The 25,581-nt window shown below is 35.4% G+C and overlaps 1 protein-coding gene and 1 long non-coding RNA gene across 2 annotated transcripts; one reads left to right on the forward strand and one right to left on the reverse strand.

The window, feature by feature from the left end:
• Positions 1-7,759: 7,759 nt before the first annotated feature.
• Positions 7,760-22,974, reverse strand: LOC149565325 (uncharacterized). Its single transcript, XM_089816301.1, has 5 exons — positions 22,771-22,974; positions 22,351-22,668; positions 19,788-19,986; positions 19,496-19,698; positions 7,760-7,861 (listed from the first exon to the last, which is right to left on the reverse strand). The coding sequence occupies exons 1-5, from the start codon at positions 22,972-22,974 to the stop codon at positions 7,760-7,762; spliced, it is 1,026 nt and encodes a 341-aa protein (XP_089672427.1).
• Positions 22,975-24,701: 1,727 nt separating this feature from the next.
• LOC149565326 (uncharacterized) lies at positions 24,702-25,299 on the forward strand. Its single transcript, XR_016361377.1, has 3 exons — positions 24,702-24,723; positions 24,782-24,882; positions 24,987-25,299. It is a non-coding gene; the product is annotated as an uncharacterized LOC149565326 (long non-coding RNA).
• Positions 25,300-25,581: the final 282 nt, after the last annotated feature.

Consider the following 25,581-nt stretch of genomic DNA (forward strand, 5'->3'; position numbering starts at 1 on the left):
TATGCAAGCACTTGTTATTTTATAGAATCTAGATAGGTACCAGGAGTTCCAAAGCCATAAACCTAAAGATCCTCATGTGTGTGTCCCAAAAATGGAAGCCAAGGATATAATCATGCATGTATTGGTATGATTTCGCTTGGAGAATCCCAATTATCTACTGCTCTTGTTAATTTGGGCATCACTATATGATCCAGAATGTTATGAACTACTAAAGGTGGTAGTAACTTCTCCCATGTCTCCAAAAAATGTAGCATAGGTTTAGGGTCCCTTGGCTCCCAGGAATTTGTAGCATAGGTTTAGGGTAGTAACTCCTTACACTCAACTCTTCACTGAATTTATACACTTAACCAATTTTACATTTGAATAAAGGGTCCCCTTATAGAATGAAGAATCCATACTTGTGGTCTATCATAAGACATTTCAGTAGATGCAACCTAGTCTACCTAGCTTTTGAAAATAGAAGGCTAAACTTTGAGTTTCAACATTAACTTGACTGGTCTATTTAGACCATTGATTATTTTCACAAGCGTTTAAACATAACTGTATAAGGAGTGAGTTAGGATGTATATAGGTTAACCTTACATTAACTGTAAACTACAACACAAAGGTTACACCAGGGTATTACATTATTGTCATTATAGAGAACCACTTGATTCGGCCGAGTTAGTGTATGATGGAGAAGAGTTGTATTAGGTGAGTAAAGCTCACCAATGGTTATAGGAATATAGCTACATCAAAACAATTAGAAACTAGAACTACATATTTGCTAGTGTGAGTAGTTCAAGGGTCTTGATCCCATGGATAGGGGTATGTAGGCAACCTGGCAGGTGGAGTATGCCTCCAGTGTGTAGACGCCTTGGACATAGTTAGGTAGCACTTAACTATTTTAAGACATTATATGTTAACTCACAAGGCTCATTCCCTTGAAAAAGCCTCTTCCACAATGACATTACCTCTAAACCATGCAAAGGATGTTGAAGCAGTTCCCAACCTCGAAACACTTGTATAAGCAATGGCAAAGCAAATGCAGATGCAATACATGTATTACTATTATTTATGTAATAGTATGTATGTATGTATGTATGTATGTATGTATACAAGCCATAACCGAGTTAAATGGGTCTAGTTGATGATTAGTTGGGTTGATTACAAAGTCCTGTAGAACTGTCATCAGATTAGGTACAATAAAACAAACAATCAGTTGTTCCCAGCTAGCAGGATCAAATATAGTTTTCCAAGGTGATAAAATTACATATGCATATACATCACTTGAATGTTGGGCATGAAGCACATTCCCCAATTTATAACAAATGGTTTGATATAAAGGCTCCATACGCTGGCCCAAAAATGGAAGCCAAGGATGTAACCATGCATGTATTGGCATGCTCCCCCTGTGAGGATGCCAAGTATCTATTGTTGTTGTTAATTTTAGCATCACTATATGATCCAAAATGTTATGAAAACTCCTCCCACATCTCTAGAAAATGTAGCATAGGTTGAGGGTCCCTTGGCTCCTAGGGATTTGTAGCATCTATTCTCACTATTGGAAAAATAACTTCAGTGAAGAGTTGAGTGAAGGGAGTTGAAGAAGCAAGTTTTGCTTCTATGTAAATGTCATAATCATAAGGTTCGTTCCCTTGTAGAAGCCTCTGCCACAATGACATTACCTCTAAACCATGCAAAGGATGTTGAAGTGGTTCCCAACCTTGAAGCACTCTTATAAGAAATAGAAAATCAAATGCAGATGCAATACATATATTACCATTATTTATGTATATGTATGTATGTATGTATGTATGTATATATACAAGCCATAACCTAGTTAAATGCGTCTACTTTCTGATTAGCTGGGTTGATTACAAATTCATGTAGAATCGTCATCAGATTAGGTACAATAAAATGAACAATCAGTTGTTCCTAGCTAGTAGGATCAAATACAATTTTCCAAGGTAATAAAATTGCATATGCAGATGCATCACTTGAATGCCGGGCATGAAGCACATTCTCCAACTTATAATGAATGGTTTGATATAAAGACTCCATATGTTGGCCCAACAATGGAAGCCAAGGATGTAACCACGCACGTATTGGCACACTCTCCCTGCGACAATCCAAAGTATCTACTATTGTTGTTAATTTGGCATCACTATATGATCTAGAATGTTATGAAAACTCCTTCCATGTCTCTAGAAAATGTAGCATAGGTTCAGGGTCTCTTAGCTCCTAGGAATTTGTAGCAGATATTCTCACTATTGGAAGAATAACTTCGGTGAAGAGTTGAGTGTAAGGAGTTGAAGAAGCAAGTTCTACTTCTATGTAAATGTCATAATCACGAGGCTCATTCTCTTGCAGAAGCCTCTACCACAATGACATTACCTCTAAACCATGCAAATGGTGTTGAAGTGGTTCGCAACCTTGAAACACTCTTATAAGCAATGGCAAAGCAAATGCAGAGCAATACATATATTACTATTATTTATGTATATGTATGTATGTATGTATTTATACAAGCCATAACCTACTTAAATGGGTCTACTTTCTGATTAGTTGGGTTGATTACAAATTTCTATAGAACTATCATCAAATTGGGCACATTAAAATGAACAATCAATTGTTCTCAACTAGCAGGATCAAATATAGTTTTCCAAGGTGATAAAATTGCATATGCATATGCACCACTTGAATGCTAGGCATGAAGCGCATTCCTGAAATGGTTTGATATAAAGGCTCCATACGTTGGCCCAACAATGGAAGCCAAGGATGTAACCATCCATGTATTGGCACACTCTCCCTATGAGGATCCCAAGTATCTATTGTTGTTGCTGCAATGGCAAAGCAAATGTAGATGCAATACATATATTACTATAGGCCATATGGAGAACTATGTAAAATAAACAAAAAAGAAAAGAAAACATGACATTAATCAATCCCCATTTGTTTTGTGTAAATGCCATAATCAGGAAGCTCATTCCCTTGTAGAAGCCTCTGCCACAATGGCATTACCTCTAAACCATGCAAAGGATATATATATGTTTGTGTGTGTGTTTGTGTATATGTACATATATATGTATATGTATGTATGTATGTATGTATATGTATAGACTAGGAAAAAAGGGTTGAGTTAATGTCATTGTTAATGGGCATTTTATTTCCCCTACATACATTATATATATATATATATAGCCCATTAACTCTACATTATTTGTGTGCAAGATTTTAAGGTAAGTAACTTAGCACGAGTTGAGTGAGTTTTATTGTTTTATTATTTGGATTATGAAATATGTATGCAGCTGGATCAAATTTTCTATTGTGTCAAGATGTAATAAGTGTAATACCCCAAAATTGGCTCATTGCCATGATACCAATTCTGGTCTATTTTGATCATTGCTAAAGTTCTATTTCATTAGACACATTCTTGATCTAACTCGCTACTTGACTTAATTGTCAGATGCAGAAGACCCTAATCTGCATTCATCACATTTCTTATTTAATTCCTATAGTACATACTCATATTAGTCGCATTAAACCTACTTGATTTAATTATAATTTAATTTAAAAATATTTATACTTTATTAAATTAAATTATCTCCTAAGGCTAATGTACTATGGGATTAAATTTATTTAATTTAATAAATACACCTATCTTGATTAATTAAATGTAATTATTTAATTAAATGGGAAAGGTATTTCTAATTAATTAAAGAAAATTATTTAATTAAATGGAAGGCTATTCTTTAATTAATTAAACAAAGTTATTTAATTAAATAGGAGTATTTCCTAATTAATTAAATATAGTTATTTAATTAAATAAGAAAGTGTCTCTAATTAATTAAATGAAATTATTTAATTAAATAGGAAATATATTTGTGAGAGCATATCTCATTTTATTAAATTAAATATCTCTCCAAAATCTTTCTTCAGTTCAAAAAAGGAAATTCTCAGTTCACTGTTGATCAAAAAGGAATTAAATCAGTTAACTCCTTATTCTACTCAAATTGAATCAGTTAACTCCTTATTCTACTCAAATTAAATCAGTTAACTCCTTATTCTACTCAAATTAAATCAATTAACTCCTTTTTCTATTCAAATTAAATCAGTTAACTCCCTTTAATTTGGGAATCTTCCTTTATGACTGAACTTCACCTTTAATCCTGACCGTTGATTGAAATTGATCTCAACCGTTGATGGATTCCAGGAAAGTCTATTTAAGAGACCCTCATCTCTTCATTTTGAGAGAGGATGAATTTGGAATTTGCATTAAATTGCTGCTAGAATTCATACTCACATTTGCTCACATTTGCTCATATTTTAAATACATTTGCATCCTTAGCTTAATTTCATTTAGCATAATATGCATATGATTAATCTAGTTTCCTTTACTTGTTCTTAGATTAGAATGTATTTCTCATTCTAGATTAATCTGCATAATCATATAGATTAATTTCATTTCTTAGATCCTTCATTCTTAGAGGGTCTGGTTGCTTAACACCTCAAATTTGAGGATATCTAACAAGTAATTCCCTTTAGATAGAAGGCAATAGGTCACCTTGCCGGCTGATTTTCGGATGAACAATCCAATGTTCATTCCGGGATGAATCCGCAAATAAAGACCGTGTTGAAGTGTGTGTGTTAGCAGAGGCCGCATATTCACACATACATTTCTGGCGCCCACCATGGGGCTAAGAAATCAATTTTCTGGCCTCATTCTTTTTGTTTTGCATTTTAGTTTTTTGTTTATATCTTGTTTTGTAGATTTGACTTGTTGCAGGTTTAAAGACATTTCGAGAAGGCATCCAACAATGATGAGAAAATGAGCATTTGAGAAACCTCTTCCTCTTCTCCTCTTAATCTTCTTCTATTTCTCTTCTTCTTCTTCTTTTTCTTCCTTCTCATGTTCTAAAGTTTTAAATTAAAAAAATTCATCTAAATTCTTTTTTTAATCCTTTTTATGATTTTTCATAAAAATCATAAAAAGTAGACCAACTTGATGAATTTTGGTCTGAAATTTTTACTGAAAGTTCTAAACAATAGGGAAAAATCACATGCAAAATTTCAGACTTTTCTGATTAAAGCTTTATTTTATATATTTTTTAATGATTTTGTCATATGCAAATTATTTGAGCTAGTAAAATAATACGTTTTGATCTGATTTTTTTCCTGCAGATTTGCAACAATCTTTGACGTGTACAGTAAAAATTGCAAAAATTTTGGATCAAAATTGGATTTTTAGTAATTCGTTAATGATTTTTTCATTGAAAAATTAATTTACATAGCAAATCATCGAATTAAAATCTAAAATTTTTACTGAAAGTTTAGAATGATGTCCAGATATCGTAATAAAAAATTCAAAGTGTTCAGATTTAAAATATATTTTTATTAATTCTTTTATGGTTTTTCATAAAAAATTAATTTATCAGATAAATCTCAACATTTTGATCTAAAAATTTTATTGCCAATTTGGGACACTTTCTGTAGACTAAAATAAAAATTTCAGATTTTTTTGGATCATAATTCTATTTTTAATAAAAAAATTATGTGTTTTCATAAAAAAAAAATTATTAACTCATGATGCAAATCTTGGAATTTTAATCAATAATTTTTATTGCAGGTTTTTTTTTGGAAAACAACAAGGAAGAAAGAAAGGCCATCCAAATATGACAAAAGAAAGCAAAAATAAAAATAAAAATGCATCTCGCTTTTGCTAGCTTCGAAAACAACACAAGAATTGTTAAAAATCAGGTAAAATCTACTAAGCACGTTGTGAGGATCACCAGGTAACCTTCCTCAGCTGATAAAAATTCATTTGGAGCTAAAATGAATATCTTTTGTGTCAAGCTTGTGTGTATTTCCTTCCATGTTCTCATTTTACAACACATGCATAATTTGATACTAGGTTGTGATCTCTATTAGTTTAATCTAGCAGGCTTAGTTACTAGTGATAGATCTAATTAGCTATCTTGGGTTATTGGACTCGCTAATCCATTGGCCCCTCGTTCCACCCTGTGGTTGCAAGATCAGCACCACGTTAAAGGGGAGGGGTCTACAGGAAATAAGTGTTAAATGCTCCACAAGGCAACCTTTTTGTGCTTTCTAGAACTCACTAGTTTCTGAGTTGTGGACTCGTTTTGGCTTGTGTGAGGGGTTAAATGTTCCACATCTTTGGACTCACCTCACAATAGTTAAAGCGTTAAGTGTACCACCTTGTGCTTTTTGATTTTTTTTGGATAGATTTGCTTTCGAGAATTAACATCTGTACACACACAGTAATTAGGCCCCCATGAACACTATTCATGGATCTTGAGGGAGGGGGTTCCTAGTGAAACTCCTCTCTAAGACAGATTCTTTGTAGGTGGGGAGAATACTTTGAGCATCTCACAGATAAATGAGTCTTCAACTTGTTGATTGAGGCATCCTTTCTTCGGAGAGGTTGATAGATCATTGGGAGTTGATATCATAGATCTTTAAGAGATACTCTTAGTTTAGCATGTCAGATTAATCTGTCTGCTTTGATTGGGCTAAAAGTGAAAAGGTGTCAAGACCTTGAATCTGAAAGCTAAGTCCCCTTGTGGTACACTATTGTGAGTCGGTCACCTTTAGAGAGGGTTAACGGTAGTAGACAATCCCTCTACAAGGCAAACTGCATTGACGGAACCTTGAGCAGTAATAGCCATTTTTGACGTGGTAGTGACAACTGCTATATAAATGTCCTTGTGGAAGAAATCTCCACGGGTGTGGTTCATTGTGGGTTGTTAGATCTCCCCAGTAGCTCTTGAAGATTAAGTTCTCAGACTGTGTTGAAACCTCGATGTGTCGGGATTGGAGGTCACCCCTGTGAGTCATAAAAGTTGCAGAGTCAAAACATTACTAAAAACCTTAGAGAGGCCAAACTTTTCACTTTCTAGGAATGTGTGCAATGATTGCAAAACTCTTTGAAAACATACACAAATAGCTCTCCTAGGAATTAGCACAAACTAAGTCACTTGATTGTTCATGTGCAAGGTTACTTTTTCCCTTGCTCATTGTTTTCAGAAGTGCTTGAAATCACCTGCTTGCTGTTCTATGTGCCTGTTTATCTGCCTGGTTACTGAAACGAATCAACAATCTGTCCAAAACTATCTGAAATCTTCAAAGTCTTTTCAAAATCCAGTTCAGTTGTCAGTCTAGTTTCCATTTTCGCACACAGTTTGCAAACTTTTGCGCGAATACTTGTTGTCCTACTACTTCTTCACGCAGCTTTGTCCAAGTTCTCGTGCAAACAGTTGCACATCTCCATGCAAGATCTTTATGCTATCCAAGTTAACCTTGCACACTAATAAATTTGGCATCGATTTGTGACGGCTAAGTGTCGCCATTGTGACGGCAATGTGTCGCCACTGCGACGGCAATAGACATCGTTGTTTTTTAGTCAAAAATTGCGACATCTATCCTTAGACGTCACAATTTCGACACCTAGTTGTCGCAATCTCACCATTCTAAACCGGCACGGCTCCCGTCGCAATGCATGCGGATCCTGTCACAATTCCGACGTCTTCCCCACGCATTGCCACGGGGTTACATCGGCATTTTCCCACAGGTTCGCTGAGGCGAGAGCCTTTCCAGTTCTTCCTTTGGCGTCGCACTTGCGACGGTCTTGGAAAATTGTGACGAGGACGCGATGGTGCTAGCGGCGCGGTAGCGCTAGTGTCGACGTCACTGGCCATTGCAATGTTTCCAAATGTGTCGCAATTGCGACGCATATTCAGGAATTGCGACGGCGTCGCTAAGAATGCGACGCACATTTCGTCGCAATGTGTGGGCGGACGTCGCAATTACGACGTCCGTGGTTAGCAATATGGCAGGGCTGCGATGGCGGCGATGCCAACTGCCATCACCGCCACAATGGCCCCGCAACAAGCATGATGCATCATGGGGCATATGAATTCATATGCCCCCCAGGTGACAGAAAACATACATTCTTTCCAAACAACAGCAATCTCTTTTAGTGTTGCAGGTGTAAACAAGATATCCCAACAGGTAGAAAATTTGTCAAATGTCAATTTCATTTCAGAAAGTCTAGAAAAGAACACAAGTTCTGGCCAGTCATGCAGTAAATCTAGATCATCAGCAGATCATGATGCTTCATGATCTGCTGATGATCTAGATTTACTGCATGACTGGCCAGAACTTGTGTTCTTTTCTAGACTTTCTGAAATGAAATTGACATTTGACAAATTTTCTACCTGTTGGGATATCTTGTTTACACCTGCAACACTAAAAGAGATTGTTGTCGTTTGGAAAGAATGCATGTTTTTTGTCACATCTGGTGAAAAGGATATTGTGAATTCGAAATGAATTATAAGATTAAAATTACACTTTCAAAACTAAATATGGTGTTCTTATCAAAAGATTGTAGAAAGGGATACCAATAATAAAACTATAAAAAGACATCAAACAGTGGGAGAGAAAGCATCTAAATATTTATTCTCAAAAGGTACACGTTGAGATAAATCATCATATTCCTCAAAGAGATAGGGGATGGCGTACTTTCTCTCTTGGATGCATAGATAATGAAGCACTTTATCGGTTGATTTCTTGAGATAAGGGGGGTGCATCACTATATGTAGAAAAACTTAGAGAAAGGTACCTAGTTAGGTTTATGTATTAGTCTAGTTTTAGATGTACTACTTGTTGAGCAGTTTTCACAACATCACCCCATTACAAATAGTGACCCCCCCTCCTCTTTTTCTGATGAGCATGGCTAGTTGAGTAGATTGGCAACAATCTGGGGTGCAAAAGGCTTTGTTTGGATAGAGTATGAAAATTGAGAAAATTTGGCTAACTCTAAAAGGGGGAGTAAAGATAGAAATTGAGCTAAGGAAATGTAAAATTCGCTGAAGTAGTAAATGGAGCTGAGACTCCTCTTTGTTCCTAGCAAATGGAAATGAGACTCCAATTCATTCCTAGCAAATGGAGATGAGACTAGTCTTCATTCCTAGCAAATGAGATTCCTCTTCATTCCTTGAAAATAGAACTAAGAGTCTTCTTCGTTCCTAGCAAATAGAGCTAAGAATCTTGTTCATTCATAGAAAATGGAGATGTGAAGGGAGAAGCGGATAAGGCTCGAGATTGATCCTATGGGCCCAAAATTCAATCCCACATGGCTCAAAACTCTTAGTATTAGTAATAATGCCCTACAGCTGAGAATGTAAACTTAGGCTTGTGAGCAACATCTAATGCATATAGACAGCCCTTGGGGGTAAAACGTGGGGGCCGGGTCTAATAACACCAAGCCACAATTCCATAAGAATGGGGCTTAAAATTGGGCACTATGGTTGGTGAATGGGCTTGAGAATGCCTAAAACTTAATAATCAGGGCCTGGCAATGAAATGTTGTGACCTTAAAAGCCTGCTTAAGCCAAGATTCGAGTTTAATAAGCTCCAAATGGCCTTGAACTTTGCAATCTGAAAGTAATTACAACTTAGATCTGCCCTTTACTACAAAAGGCCAGATCTAAATCTGATAACAGTGGATTTTAAATTTGCATCTTGTGCAAAGTGTAGCCCTATATGAAGTATGGGGGGGATCTAAGGCCTTACTATAAGAACAAATAATTGAATGTATACCAAATCTGGGCCCAATTTCAAGGTGGATCAAGCCCTAAGACAGTGGGGTTATACTTGAAATGAGTTGAAACTTGCCCCTATTTCAGGTGTGTGGATGTAAGGCTTTTAATTAAGACCCATGTATAAGACGTGTGGCCTAATATAGGCCCAAATTATGATCAAATCAGAGAGTTCAATCAGCTAAGCCCTATCCTAGATAAAATGTATGGGCTGCGAGCATCAAAATGTGTTAGTAATTTGAAATGGGGTCTGCCCTATGGCTAACTTAGGGTGAATTAAGCCCAGATCTGTGCTCAAAGACCAATGAAATGAACCCTTATGCCTAGAATGTAACATCAATGAGCTAAATTAGGCCCTAAAGATGTAGCATCTGGCCTTAAGGATTTAAATTTAAGTCGCTTAGGCCCTAGTTCAATCCAAACAACTGGATCTTGGGTATTAAACTCGAGTAGGGGTATGGAGGATTAATTGAATTAAATACATGCAAATCTGGGCCCAAAAGTCAATGGCAGCCCTTGCTATCACTGTCTTACCTTAACCTTTGTGAATCGAGGCATTAAATTTAATATCTTTTATCAGGTTCTACCCGATGCACAATCTTGAATTTCAAATTTCAAAGGGAAATGAATTAAATGCCATGTCTCTCACCCTCAGAACTCGAGGCAATCTTCATTTAATGAAAATTTGCAAGCATTTAAGATTAAGTTGCACTGATAATTGCCCCATATACCCAGACATTTGCTATGAAGGCAGGGTAGCAGTGCTCTATTTTGAAGATCTCTTGATTTTAATTGCAAGACAAGGGCAAAAATTTCGAACTTTCAGAGGTAGATTTGAATAAAGTTGTTTCATTTTACTGAGACTGTTGAGAGTAGCAAAGGTCTGATCCATCATTATGACCTGCATTTGCAAATTAAGACTATTCTGGTGCCTGTATCAATCATGATAATCCATCCTCAAGCTGGTATTGTCAAGAAGATTATATCCCAAATCAATTAAAATTAAATAGGCTTTGACTTTAGACTAACACCATTGTCAAATTCTGATTTTAGATTACAATGAGGCCTTAACCAGTAAATTAAATCTGATTGCAAGTCTGATATCAACCTTTTCTGAAGACCTCAGTTTCGAATTAGAGGGGCCACTTCTTAACAATCCGAATTCGATCACAGGCATTAGACTCAAGGAGATAGCTTGATCCCAGCCTGCCATCGCAGTTTTAGCTCCACTCATTGAGGTTTATTTTAATCGTAAGAGTTGTATATCAAGCCATATTTTCAAACCTAATTGCATTATTTGACTAAATGTAGTTAATAGACTAGACTAAAAACTGAGCTGAGAAAAAACAAAAAGGAAAAGACTAAGCCAAGACACAACAAAACCCAACCTGGAAAACAATCATAACTGATAAAGCTTCAAATCCTGTCCATTGTAAGACAAGTATTTTGGTTCCATCCAAATACCTTAGTCTGAAAGAATTAGCTCCAAGCACTTTGCAAATTAAACATGTCTTCACAACTGTAGCAAATGTATACCCGATTATCATCTAAAGCATGCCAAATGCCTGTGGATGAACGAAAAAAGCAGAAATAATGACCAGAATGTGTGCTTCAGCCATCATGAACAAGAACACCATAAAGAGTGTTCTTAAAATTGCCCTCCTGTGATTGATCAATAGACAGAGAAACTAGAATATCATTCAAATGTGCAATATTTATTAAAAAACCAGTAGATATTACAAAAACTATATTATTAGATTCCACTGAAAATGTGATCCACTGGCAAATAATATTGTAAGTGCTACTTACATGTGAACTGCTAACAAATGGTTTGAGATCCAACGTACAACCAAAGTCTACTTTTTTTGTCAATTTTTCCTCCAGATCCAACTACACTGAAGCGCTTGAGATGAATTGCAAGAACATGTGGTGCTTTATCAATTTTGAGTTGTTCTAGAGCCTTCACTTTTACTTTGCATTGTTCACATTTATCTCTTTTCACACCCCCATCTAACTGCTCCACTGTCGTGTAATGGGATAATGCTTTCAACAATAGATCATTTCAAATCTCAATACAACCTCAACGATGAACACAATTCAAGAATAAAACTTATTTATTGACCAAAAGAATACCTTAGAGCTTCTCTTAGATTGAGATTCCTATGTAGATTTACTATTATTTGAACTAGACATTGATGTCCAGGCATGGTTCAGCATAACTTGAGTTTCTAAGCCTAACTTTCTAACCTCTAAAAATGGAAGTTCAAATGTCGATCCTAAAAAATTAGTTGAATAATTGACCTGCAATAAAAGAAAGTGAGCAAAATTCATATACATATTCTAGTAAACATTTCAAGACATGAGATTTCTACATTCCATCAGGTGAAAATTGAAAGAGCTTCTAGCAGTAACTGTGTAGACATTTTTCAATCTAACTAAATCAAATTAAAACAAAAATTATGTTAAAACACCATACAATTAGAAGTTACAAACTGTACAACATTTTTTTAGTAATAGAATCTCGACAAAAACGTAAACCATATCTAATACAATGCAATTACATACCTAGGTCTTCCCAAACAACTAAGTGGTTGGTCATGACTAAAAATCTGAATTACAGGATCAAACATTGTTGGATAGAAAGGCTTCCCAGCTTCAAGCCATCCAATCTCATGTTCCAATCTGTGAAATTTTAAAAGGTTATTGTTTCAAGTGGTTCATTTACAAATCTTGTTTCATTTGAGATGGTTAACAAATTGAATCTACCAAGAATAGCACATGTTAGGCCTTGCAAAGCACAAGGATTGGATGTTGGATGTTGTGTTGATGTGATGGAGCAAGCTTATGTTCCCTTCACCATTGGATCGTATAATGATGTTGTGCTGTGTGACATTGTACCTTTGAGTGGTTGTCATATAATTTTAGGAAGGGCTTGGCAGGTTGAGAAGAGATCCCTACATGATGTCAGAAAGAACACCTACACTTTCACAAATAATGGAGAGAAGATGGTATTAACACCATTGGAGGAGCGCAAGACAACTTCGAAGGTGTCAACGAGCATTGGCATCTTTGAGAGGGAAAGGTTCCTAAGAAAAGAGGAACATGGTGAAGCAATGGAAGATGTTTTGATCAAAAAGGATGATGCTTTGAAGCAAACAGCTAATGAGAATGAGGTTGAGGAAAAGAACCTAGAAAAGGATGATATGAAGACAAGTTGTCCATTTGAAGGACAAATAACAAATGAGCAGCAATCAAGTGTTGAAGAGCAAGGAGAACCTAACACCAAAAAGGTTGAAAAGGTTGTAGCAGAGGTAAAGAGAAAGGATGCTGATGAAGACATAAAAAGAATTTTTTTGTAGGCATATGAGAATATGATGGAGATTCCTAGTGTGGGGAAGATAGCAATAATTGGTAAGAGTTATGTTCTAGAAGGAGCTTGTTATTGCTTCGTGTTTCTACCTATTGTTAGTATCTTATTGAGCTTCACTTTGTTTCGAGAATAGTTTAATATTCTCTACTAAACAGGGCCAACCACGTGAAGGTGGAAGCTCATTTGGCCCCACCCCCCTCCCCCTAACATCACTCTACATTCCCCATTAACATCTAACATTCATTCATTCTTTCAACCATTAATAAAATGTAACATTCAATCAATATCACATGATAACATTCAATCAATATCACATGATAACATTCAGTAACACATTAGATTCGTTAACATGCAGCATTCATCAATATTCTGCATTAACACATAATTCATGAACATTCATTAGCACATAATTAAATTCATTGAGACATAAAATTCATTCATTATCAATTAAGGTATGTAGACGACAATCATTTCTTTTTTTTGTTTCTATTTCTTTTTTCTATGTAAGCTCTAAGAGGAGCATCAATGTCATCATCAATTCCCCCCTCATCAGTTGTTCTGTTCTCTGTTCTTGATGATCTCAAATTCCTATGATGTTGCAAAGGGGGGTCCTTTGCAATAACAAATAAAAGAGTTAAATTAAAAATAATTTATTATAATTGTTACAAGTATTTAATTATTTTAAATAACATAACTGTGGCGCTCTTTACCTGATCTGACCACATCATTTTGTCTGGACTCAACGTCAACACGGTCATGAACATCGACCCCTCAATCCTCTACAGTTGCTATACAAAATGTTACTTTAATCCAAACACCAATTGCAATTACATATAAAAAATTTAATAGCAAATGTATACCTCCACCACTGGGATGCACATCATGTGAACCTTCGGCATCCACAGATTGTGTAGAAGGATTGTCAGACTGCATTCCAACATCCTACGCATTGTTATCATTGCTTGCTTAAAACAAATATACTCACTTTATATTGGAACTTAACATCAAATAGACTAATTGGTAAAGTATTCAATTTGAAATAAATTTAATTTAGCTTATTTACCTGTGGCTCAGATGCATCATTATTAGAACCTTCCACACTGATTTCAGCTCGTAGCCATTCAGCCACGGCTCTATAGCCTTATTGGAAGCCAATTCTCTTATCCTCTTCTGTGAGGCATCTCTTGAACTCTGAGCCCTGCATTTTTGCGTGGTATGGTGAATTTTACTTGCATTGTTTCATCAACCAATGGAGGGTAGTTAAAATATCAACAGAAAATCATCTATATCCATTACAATATAATAGGAGAAAAATCGAGCAGTTTTGATGGAGTAATCTACTATATAAATGTTGCGTGTTTGTATGCTTTGCTTGTACCAACATATTTTCTCCAAATTCTTAAGTTGGGTAAGAGTTAGTTCAACTCTTTGGAAATAAAAATGGCTGCAAGTGCTACTGCATTCCCTCATTCTTTCAATCACTGCCTTTATTCTCAACTATTGGAGGAAAATTCAGTCTCAACCATGGCCTCCATTTGTGAGATTTCTTCATATGAGGATTTTGTGAACAAAGAGAAAAGTAAAATATTAGTGATTGGAGCCACTGATTATATTTGGTCGCTTTGTTGCTCTTGCAGCTGTAAATTATGTCATATTAGTAAATGAAGGAATCTTCACTAATCTAAATTGCAGAGTCTGACTTCAATTATTGAATTGTTTATATTGAATATGAAAATCCACTATTGTTATTATATTCTATTGACCTATTTATAATTGATGAGCTAAATAAGGGAGTCCTAGCATTTCCCATCACATTATATAAAAAATTTGATACAATTTTTCATTTACTAATACTTACAACTCTTGCTTGAAGTTTCGAAAAACCACCAGAGCCGAGCTTGTGTCTCCCGTGCTTTTCTAGTCTTGCCTTTGTTGCCTTTGATGTGTCAGGCAATCTATGAAAAGTTTGAAATATGTTAGATAGTATAAATATAGAGGTTAATTAGTACATAATTAGATTCTCGACAATATCACATACCTTGATGTACTCTCCACTGGTGTAATATTATTTTTCTTGTCAGCTTTATACTTTCCATCCAAAATCAGAGCCTGCCACTCAGCCTCAGGAACATAGGGCGGACGCTCGTACCTAGGGTTATCCCGTAAATTTTTTCTGTACTGGTCCCTAATATACTTCAAACATAACCAGCTTTTTCAAGGAGCTTGTTTCTCTCGAATGCACGAGGTCCAAAGAGTTGGGTCGTGCTCTCTATAAGATCATCCTTCAACGGTTTGCGTTGGTTATTCCACCTTTTAAGTAAAAAAAAACATGTTAGACTCATAAATGAAGTGAAGCTACCTTTAATATATATATATATAGTTCAAGAAATGGATGAAAAGGAAAACTATTATAGCAATGATATGAAATCAAAATAGTGGTTTGGGGTTTTAGTTAGGATATGATGTTCCACCAGGTACGCATGGTGGGCCCGAATATTTGCAAACACTCATCACCAAATTTTCTCCAAAAAAGATCATTCCCTACAAAACAATGATGGGATCATTAGTCGATGAAGAGTGATCAAAAACTAAATTACTATTATATCACTATAGAATAATAATAACTTTAAAGTACCTGGAACTTTGGCTACTTTTAATGGAATGCCTTCATCATCACTGATGATCAATGTGACATCCTTCACCATTCTCGTACTAGGAACATAGGAACATCCAGGAAATGATGTTGCAGCTCCTATTGCAAAAAATTTCATAAGTCTTTGTCACGAAGTATAAAAGAACAAATGATAATTGATGTTAAAAAGTTGTAAAAAACAAATTGTTTGTTGCTGTCATAAGAGAGAAAAAGAGGGAATTGTGTACCAGCCGATGGTGCAACAGTCGATGCATGTAAGCTGCGTGTTGCTGACTCAGCAGTCGAAAAGAGATTTGTGGTTGTCCTAGATGGAGGCGGCGTCATCATAGGATTCAATTGATGTGAAGCTAAAGAATAAAATTGTTAGAGCATGCATAAATATAGAATGCGTGGACTAGCATGGACAAGATTGTTAGAGCATTAAAAAAAGGATTGTTCGAGCATGTATTGTCAATGATTATGATCATTCCTATATATATTCAGTGGAAAACAGAAGTGGGGAATGGAACATGCGATCTACCTGAACCACCTGCAGCACCCTCATCATGGGAACGGGGCTCGAAATCATGCAAAAAACTCTGTAAAGACAACGCATCCATATTTTAATTAATGCCATAAAAGAGCATAACATAAAAACCATTATTGAACTCTTGTTATAATTAAAAATTTCATTAATAATTACTTTTAAGGTTTCAGAGGTGTGCATCAATTTAGCTCCCCTTTCTCTTATTTCCTGAGTAGTAGACTTTATGGTTGCCAAACGTAAAATTTCTTTGCCAATTTTCTTTAGGAACTTTTTAGTCAAACCGATCGGGTCATCGGTGTCTACTAAATCAATATAAAAAGGGTCCTCCTCGGGGGGGGGCTGCTGATCAGGAACTGCAGGTTCCTTTCCCTCCCTCCAACCACTGGCTCTCTGTGACAACAATAGTATTAGTATTATCAAAATTACTCCGAAACAATGAAGAAAACAACATTAAAAAAATAACATTTTGCTTCTATCTAGTTTGCACAATTACAATGAGTTTTACCTGCTCGTGTGTAGATGAGTCGGGAACATCGCCAGCATCCCCTCTGGGCAGTTGCTCCATATTGTGCCCCTGTGTCAAAGATCAAGTATAAAAATGTTAGCGAAAAATTTATTGACTAAATGGTATGTTGGAGTCATTGATTAGAAGTTGGTTTAATAGTATGTACCACCCCCATGATAGTAGCCTCGTTTGTATCTATGCGGTTCAAATTGTAATCAATAAGAAGGTCTTCCCCTGCACGTATTGATTTTATCGCACAGATGAATACACGATTTCCCTCGCGCGCCTCAAATATGCAATTGGGTTGCTTTATAGTTGACCCAGGTCGTGTACTATTTATAAAACCCGCAATATTCCCTATTGCTTTTGGCCTTCCATCAATGTATATAGCCACACTTTTACTTTGATTATTGTCTTGCTGTTGTATATAATTTTCCCAGAGGGCATACCTACGCATACTTTTTTTATATTTAACAATATGCATCCAACATTTCTAATCATAACATGGTCCAACATACTCCATCAATTCATAAACTTTGTTGTAAGACACCTTTATGCCGTCCATAGAAAATAGGCCCAAACCATGTAGTGATGATGGTGCTATGCGATATATCCTCTCGTTAACACAAAAATCAGTGTTTATTGGAGGAAGTTCCTTGGGTACCCAATGTTTCTGTAGATGTTGGTACCTCAAGGGCACCTCGATGTCATCTTTCGTCTCATCATCATAAGAACATGACCCCCCTTGAGCAAGAAAAAATTTCATGCGTTTATTGAATTTCCTTCTAGTTCTTTGACCTCTAGTTAATCTCCCTGTTCTAGATAAACTGCATGTCCCACTTTCCTCTTCTATTCCTATATTTCCCTCACTCGAGGAAGACACTTCTAAGAAATACCTATTCATTGGTACCTGCAAATGGGAGAGATCTTAGAAGACATCAATCTTACTATTGATAAGTGTATTAAATAGACTGTCTATAAGGAGTATTGACTTATACCTGTCGATCCATGAGACTGTGCGGGATGCTCTTGAAAGGGGTTCAGTTTCCTGCAAATGTAATTCAATTATCATGAGCATAATCACATCATAATCATAATCACATCCATCATTAGAATCACATAAAATTTAAAAATATTAAAAGCTACACAATAAAACACTTAAATCAGGCTCACATTATAAGCCTACTAGGGAAGTAGGCCTAGTGAAGGGCTAAAACTGGGTTTTTGTATTAGCTAATGAGTTGAGGGCTTAGTCACCTTGGGGACATGCTATTTGAAGTTGTTTGATGTGTGTGGAGGTGGAGGAAACACCTAGTTAAGGTGAAGTCAAGTTTGGCGCCTATTAAGGCATTGTGAGCATTTGATAGTTTGTTGATTAGATTGCTTGGATGGATCTATTAGATGGATTGAGGGACATTCATGGGATTATTCCAAAGATGTAGAACCTAAGGTGGCATAAGGATTTGGTGTGCACTCTGATAGGTTATGGAGTTGGCTTGGATCAAGGAGAGGGATCTTATGAAGATGTTTGGTTGGTGTTGTGAGAACACTATGGAAGTCCCTCTTGTTATGAATGATTGCAAGACCACCTAGGGTCTCTGCATCACCTACAGAGGCAGAATTATTAACCAACAAATTGGGTAACCACTTATATTATGTTTTCCCTATGATATTCTAGGTACAACTCCCTTTTATAGATATTTAATGAATTCCCTTTTCTAAACTAAACACTTACAAATGCTTTTGACCTGAAAGAAAATAAGGCTCAATACATTCACGCATCAATATGTGTTTTAAATAGTTTTATTTAATTAATTTAGATTAATAGTTAATTTAGATTAGCAGTATTCTATTTGTAGTTGAAACTTGTAGATTTTAAATAGATAATGAATAAACTATGTAACCATATATATAAGACAAATATATTTCTATCAAGAAATGAATATTAAATAGATTAAGGATTGATGGCATACCTCTAAATTCCATCATCATCATCCTCGTCGTCGTCATCATCATCATCATCGTCGTCGTCATCGTCGTCTTCATCATCATCATCACCGTCGTCGTCATCATCATCCTCGCCATCATCGTCGTCGTCGTTGTCGTCGTCATCGTCATCTTCATCATCAACATCATCATCAACATCAACATCATCTTCATCATCATCATCAGTAGCAGCATCATCGTCATCATCTTCTTCTTCTTCTTCATGAAATTTTTTTTCAGGAACATCATCCAATAACTGTCGATTGTGATCACCATCTACATCATCTTCTACTTCTTCAGTATCTTCTTCTTCCATCGCATTATACTTTATTGGCCTTCCTCTCGGTTCATGTCTAACAACAAATGACCAACCCGGTTTATGTGGAACCTCTGAGTAAAATACCTGCTCACATTAGCTTGGAAGAATATAAGGCTCATCCCCAACTGGCTCAAACAACCTTGTATTAACCATTGTAAATCCATTATCATGTTCAATAACAGTTCTATCAGGATCATCTGGATTAAGTCGTAGCCTGTACCATTTGACAACGAAGAGTACTAATTTGAAGGAACTAAAGTCAAACTCAAGTATCTCATCCAAAATGCCATAGTATCGATTTTCAGACTCTTGAGGATGTAAGTCATTTCTAGATGAAATATTAGTCACTTGAAAGACTGTAGTTATTCCTGAATCACAAGTTTTCTTCATGTAATCCAACACTTTGATGCGAAATTTCTGACCATTATAGAACATAGCCTTGTGGTGTTTAACCTGCAATAATATGTGAAAAATATCAAAATTATTGTATCGTGAGTTGATAAACATACGGGTGATTAATAAATTTGTACGTACCTGAAAATCTCTTGAACCACGTGCTAAATCTATTTCCCTTTGCGTAACATTGGAATCTCCATTACGATGAGCTTCTTTAACCAATGAAGATACACCTTCCCATGTTAATGTGCAACCAGAATGTTGACATCGTTCAATCCATACCGTCATCCAATCAAGATTGTTTGCAATATACAAATGTAGTGCATCCCACTCTCGAGCACCTGTTCAAAAAAAAAATAAACAACTTACAACCGATTTATTTTGAAGATTAAGAAATAATTTATTACAATAACATCTTATAATTTATTACCTCTCACTTTCCTCAATGTACCTTTCCCCATCAAGTACTCCCCTTCTAATTTTTTAAAAGGCTCGAGATCCCAAATGCGATCTACATGGATATTTGATGCAAACTTAGGAAGATATTCAGTAATGTACACCATAGTCTGGTATACCATATATCCCTCTACCATAGAACCCTCAAGATGTGCTCTTTTTCGAACCAAAGCCTTCAAAGATTTCAAATGCCTCTCAACCATCCACATTGACCTAGTGTGTACAGGTCCACACAATTCAATCTCCTCAACTAGGTGTATGAGGTAGTGTTCCTGTGCATTGAAAAAAGTTGGAGGTAGACACTTTTGCATTTCACACAGTAAATGAGGAATTCTTCTCTTCCAATAGTTTATATCTTCTTTATGGATTTCTTTAGATGACAACCACCTACATTAAGAGATTCAAGTCACAAAAAATATATAGATATGAGACTTTACAAAATAATATACAATAGATTACATAACAAGAAAAAAAAATCGCGAATATAATAAATATATACAACAAATTGAACAGATATTACTGCTTACCTCATATATTTTCAAAGATCGTATATCACTTGTTTGATGTTATTGTTGAAGTGCTCTGGGAGAGATAGAGGAAGCACATACTGCAGTAATTATAAACCAATCATTTCATTGTTTTCTAACATAACATAATGAATAGTACACGTAGTTTATGAATATATTGTAAATACAGAAGAACATAAGTTACCTTGACGAAAGTATGCCAATCATGCGTTTTGAGCCCTAGCCCAAATTCACTTTTTTTTTATATGAGATTGTTTATGTTCGCAGCAAATCCTGTCGGAAATCGAATTTTTCGTATGACTTCTTTTATGGCATCACTTTGCTGCTCCGTTAATAACCATGGAAGGGCACTTATATTAATCTGATCTTTGTTGCTATTTGAGTGAATGAAATTTTTCAATGCATGATTGGATTCATGTATGTCATTACAAATTTTGACAATTTTTTCTTTGTCACGCCTTCCATCCAATATTTTCCACAATGTCTCTGTTATATTCTTTCCAATATGCATAGTATCAAACAAATGCACAATTTGTAAGTGCTCGTAGTAGGGCAACCTACTAAATTGTCTGGGATAGCTTTTTAGTCCCTTTGGAAGGTTGTCAGTATTGCCTTGACAACCTTCACGATCATCAATTACACAACCAGTCAACAAAAATCACAATAGAAATATATAAATTACAAACATAAACCATTAGGTGGAACGGCATTACCTCGATGATTAATTCTATTATATTCCAACTTCCATAGGCGAGGTGTCATGTTTTGTGGCTTTGATGTAGTCTCTTCTTTCCCATTGAAAAGAGGTTTTTTCGTACTTCGATACTTATGATTCCTATGGAGGAAGTGTCTACACTCATCAAACACCTGCTTTCCTAAACTTTTTGAATGACGAGATTTTATCTTTGGACCACAAACTGGACATGCAAATTTTCCCTTTGTTTGAAGACCTACAAGATAATGATGTAATTGGATTATTAAATATGTTGATTTTTATAATTAGAATTATTGTGCGCAGCTTGAATTCACTATAACATACCACAAAAATGTGTTAGCCCTGGGGCATCATGTATTGTCCATGCAAGTATTGCATGGAATTGAAATTGTCTTTGTCCTATTGGTCTAGACATGTCATACATAGTGACACCGTTCCATAACTCCACCAACTCATCGATAAGAGGCTCAATATATACATTCATATCTTTTACTTGATATTTACCTACTTGAATGAATAGTAACATTACATAATTATTGTGACCGTTTTACTGCAAGATTTGTAAGTACATGTAAATTAATAACTATCAAATGATAAGATACTTGGAACAATCATTTCCAACATAATGTGCTCCCTCTTTATTGACATCCATGGAAGAATGTTATTGTTGATAACAAAAACAAGCCACGCCGAGTAAACAGATCTCACCTCTCCAAATGGATTGACACCATCCGCTGCCAATAAAAGCTTGAGATTACGAGGTTCTTCTTTGAAGTGTTGCCACTTTTCCTCTATGTGCATAAATGTCGAACCATCCGCAGGGATTCGAATAATGTCATCTCGACTTCTATTGCGTGCATGATAATCCATAAATTGAGCCAAGCAACTACACCTAAATAATTGTCGCATCCGTGGAATAATGGGGATGTAACGAAGAACCTTTTGAGGCACCTTTTTTGTTAGTCGATCTGTTCAATATCTACTCGTATGACATACAGGGCATTGTGTTGCAAATTCATGTTCTTTATAATATATAATATGATCATTGGGACAAGCATGTATTGCTTCATACTCCATTCCAATATCTTTCATAACAACAGTTAATTATCAATATGAGCGAGGTAGAATATTTGATGATGGTAACAGAAACTCGCCTATCAATCTACAGCAAAAAATATAAGTTGTTAATCTAAACAATATTAGTGGTACATTATTCACCCTTTGTTAACTATAAAGACATATATGACATACCTTAACATACGTGACATTGTTATGTTGGATAAACTATTCATAACCTTCAAGTTCAACAACAACAATACAGCAGAGAGAAGAGTTGTTTGGGAGTCTTTGTATAGGGGCTCGTATGCCTTCTGAAGTAGAGGTACATCGAGGCTATCATCATCATCATGATCAGATACGCTTGGACTAGATGTGTCATGGATCAATGTATTTATACCATCCTCTTCAATTGTGTTTTCTGGTGCATGATCGTCATCTTCCATGGGATCATTATCTTCACCTTGGATATTTGCACCTCCATGTTCCTCCACTTCGAAAACCATATTCTTCGGATTGTTGTGGTTCATATCATGTACTTCCCTGGGAAGATCAACCTATATAAAATTAATTAACATAAATAAACCATGATCATCAACTCATCATCAAGTGATTTCATATGTATATAAATTGTTAAAATGATATAATGAACAACTTACCAGTGGATGATAGTCATGCCCCCCTTCAATGTGACCATTCTCCCTACAATGTCTCTTAACTGTTTTGATTAGCAGTCTTCTATGGTTTAAGCCCTTACAAATATTGCAAGGACAATAACATTTTCCATCACCTTTTCTTTTCAAGTTAGACCACAATCTAGCGATTGTCTCCCTGTTTTGTTCTTCACTTATATTATCTGACATGATCGTTCTTTGCAGGAAGCAAAAATTGGGCCATGAAAACTTCGATCTACAACTTTCACAAACTAAGAAAAACTATCGAAAGTACACAAATCTTCTTAGACCTAGCTAAATACTTTAATATTTTAAAAATACTTTCTTTGACTTTATTCCTAAGATTATTTGTAAAACTTTGACCAACTGCCTGAATGTCTTATTTCAAGAGACCTTACAACATTAAGCCACTAAAAGCAATTTCAAAACATATAAGCTAAAAGTCTAGTTAAAATATACATTAGAATAAATAAAAAACAATTTTCATACCTGAGCGCGCAGCTATAACTTGTGCAACGGCCTTCTTGCTTAGCTGTAGAAGCTCTCCAGCAATCAAATTATACAAACTACAAGGCTTAACAAAAATTTCAAAACATATAAGCTACAAGTCTAGTTAAAATATACATTAGATTAGATTCAACAATAGCAAGCAATGTTATTCAGAATTAGATTCAACAAACCTTAGCAGTGTAAATAGCCATCTCCTCTAAACTAGACTCCAGACACGAGGGGGCATTCACATACTCTTCCCCTAAAGGTATCCTGAAGAAAAAAACCCACTATTCTTGAGTTTGTGAATTGCACCTCGAGATGAATGAAGCTTAAAAGGAATGGAAATTGTTTTCATACATTTAAATCAAGATTTAATATTTATTCATAAGTATATACCTTGCAAGCACTTAAAATTGTTGTTATATGTGTTGCGGGAAAAGAAGAAGTTTATACTTATGTGTATAGACGCACTTCCTGTATGCGATCCAAAGTTCGAATGTTATCAAGTGTGTCCAATGATGGGGAGAGACCTCTGTGCAAGCAGAAGATCTGCAATGAAACAAAAGAAAAGAAAATTTTCTTATAGTAAGAACAAGTTTGTTGTGCTGCACAGGGTACCAACAAAATAGTGTATAATATCTTTTTCTTTACCTGGCTTTCAATTCAGCATTAGAGCCTTTAATAGAAAAGTCAAGTTGATAACATATTTAACAAGAGCTGCAGGGCAGCATAGTTCTTGCGTAAGTCCAAGAAAATGTGTGAGGATTGACATAGATTTGCGTAAGTCCAAGAAGATGTGTGAGCATTGACATAGATTTTGTGAACATTTTCTATGTAATGAAGATTTTACTGCAAATGGAATGAACCTAGGGGTCGATTGGTAAACTGATTATTTGTATCAAATGGTGTAAAATTGAAACTAAAACCATTTCAACTGGCCACGCCACTCATGGACTGTTCCTCCATATGTTATAATACTTTCATCATATATCACAAATATGAAATAGAATATGTAGCACACTGAAATAAAGCATTAAAAGATAGTGTCTAAATGTAATTAAATATATGGAACTGGTTATAAGAATCTGTACAAATCAATCAAAATGGGTTGAAATCAGTGCATCTTACTTCAGCATTTCATGTAACACAACGAAATCCAAAAGAAATCTCGCAGACAAACTACCTGAGATTTATAACCTTTATCTTCCAATATCCAATGGCTCCTTATAGGCATTAATACAAAGAAGCCAACTGTCAAAAACTGTGGCAGTGATAAACATTTTGAAAAATAAAATTGTATTAGGTATAAATAAAAAACAGTGAAGAATGGTGTAGACTTGTAGCCAGAAGATAACACAGTGAAAATTGATGAGCTCTTTGTTATCACCCACCTCTTTGTTCATACCTCGTTGTATTAATAATTTATGTGTTTCATTATTCTTACTGGTTATATATTGCCTTTATTATGAAAAGTCAATTTAACCAATTAGAATATGAGTGCAAGTGAGTCCATGTACAGAAAGAGCAGTTCTAGATCAATTATCTAGTTACTTCAGAGAACGACTTGCAGGCTATCCATCAACTGCTAGTGAAGATGAAAGAGTGGTAAGAATTTGTTCCCTTCATGTTGGGGATAACTATATCCTTATACTTTTTCAACCAACATATGTTTCAAAGTGATTTTTTACAACATATTTGCACTGCATCAGCTTGCAGACCCAAGTACGGACCCCAAAAGGCAGGTGGCAACACGGTTGGTACAAATAGAGAAAAAAATGCTTAACACGTGCCTAGAAGCAGTTAATGAAATTATTGATCGATTACCCGATCTTGCTGTAGCTCCATGTCCCAGTCCATACAGTCCCACATTGAAATGAAAATTTCATTTAGGGTCTGAGTTGGAAGATTGTCTCTTGGTTGAGGCCATTCTGTAAGTATTTGATGTTTAAATTTGTTGTATGCCATTCTGTAAGTATTTGATGTTTAAATCTGTTGTATGCCTGATGTCATGTAGCTTTTTACATAATGTAGGTCCTCTTGGAATGAAAATTTCTCAATTATTATTTTTAGAATTCGTTATTGGTATAATCTCGTAGGTCTGATATATCTCATTAGATATCAATTCTGCAGAATATATACTTTAACCGACATGCAGATTCATGTTTTAAACAAAGTTGTGCAGTGGATATTATTGTATGATTGCATCTTAAATGTCGGCAATTAGAGGGCTTCTTGTACAGGTCTAATTTTTAACTTGCACACCAAAGTTCATGGCAATATATTGAGATGTGATGGCACTTTTCT

Source organism: Cupressus sempervirens, chromosome 3 (genome assembly GCF_028749045.1).
Source record: "Cupressus sempervirens isolate cs-2001-9-10 chromosome 3, ASM2874904v1, whole genome shotgun sequence".
NCBI classification, from domain to species: domain Eukaryota; kingdom Viridiplantae; phylum Streptophyta; class Pinopsida; order Cupressales; family Cupressaceae; genus Cupressus; species Cupressus sempervirens.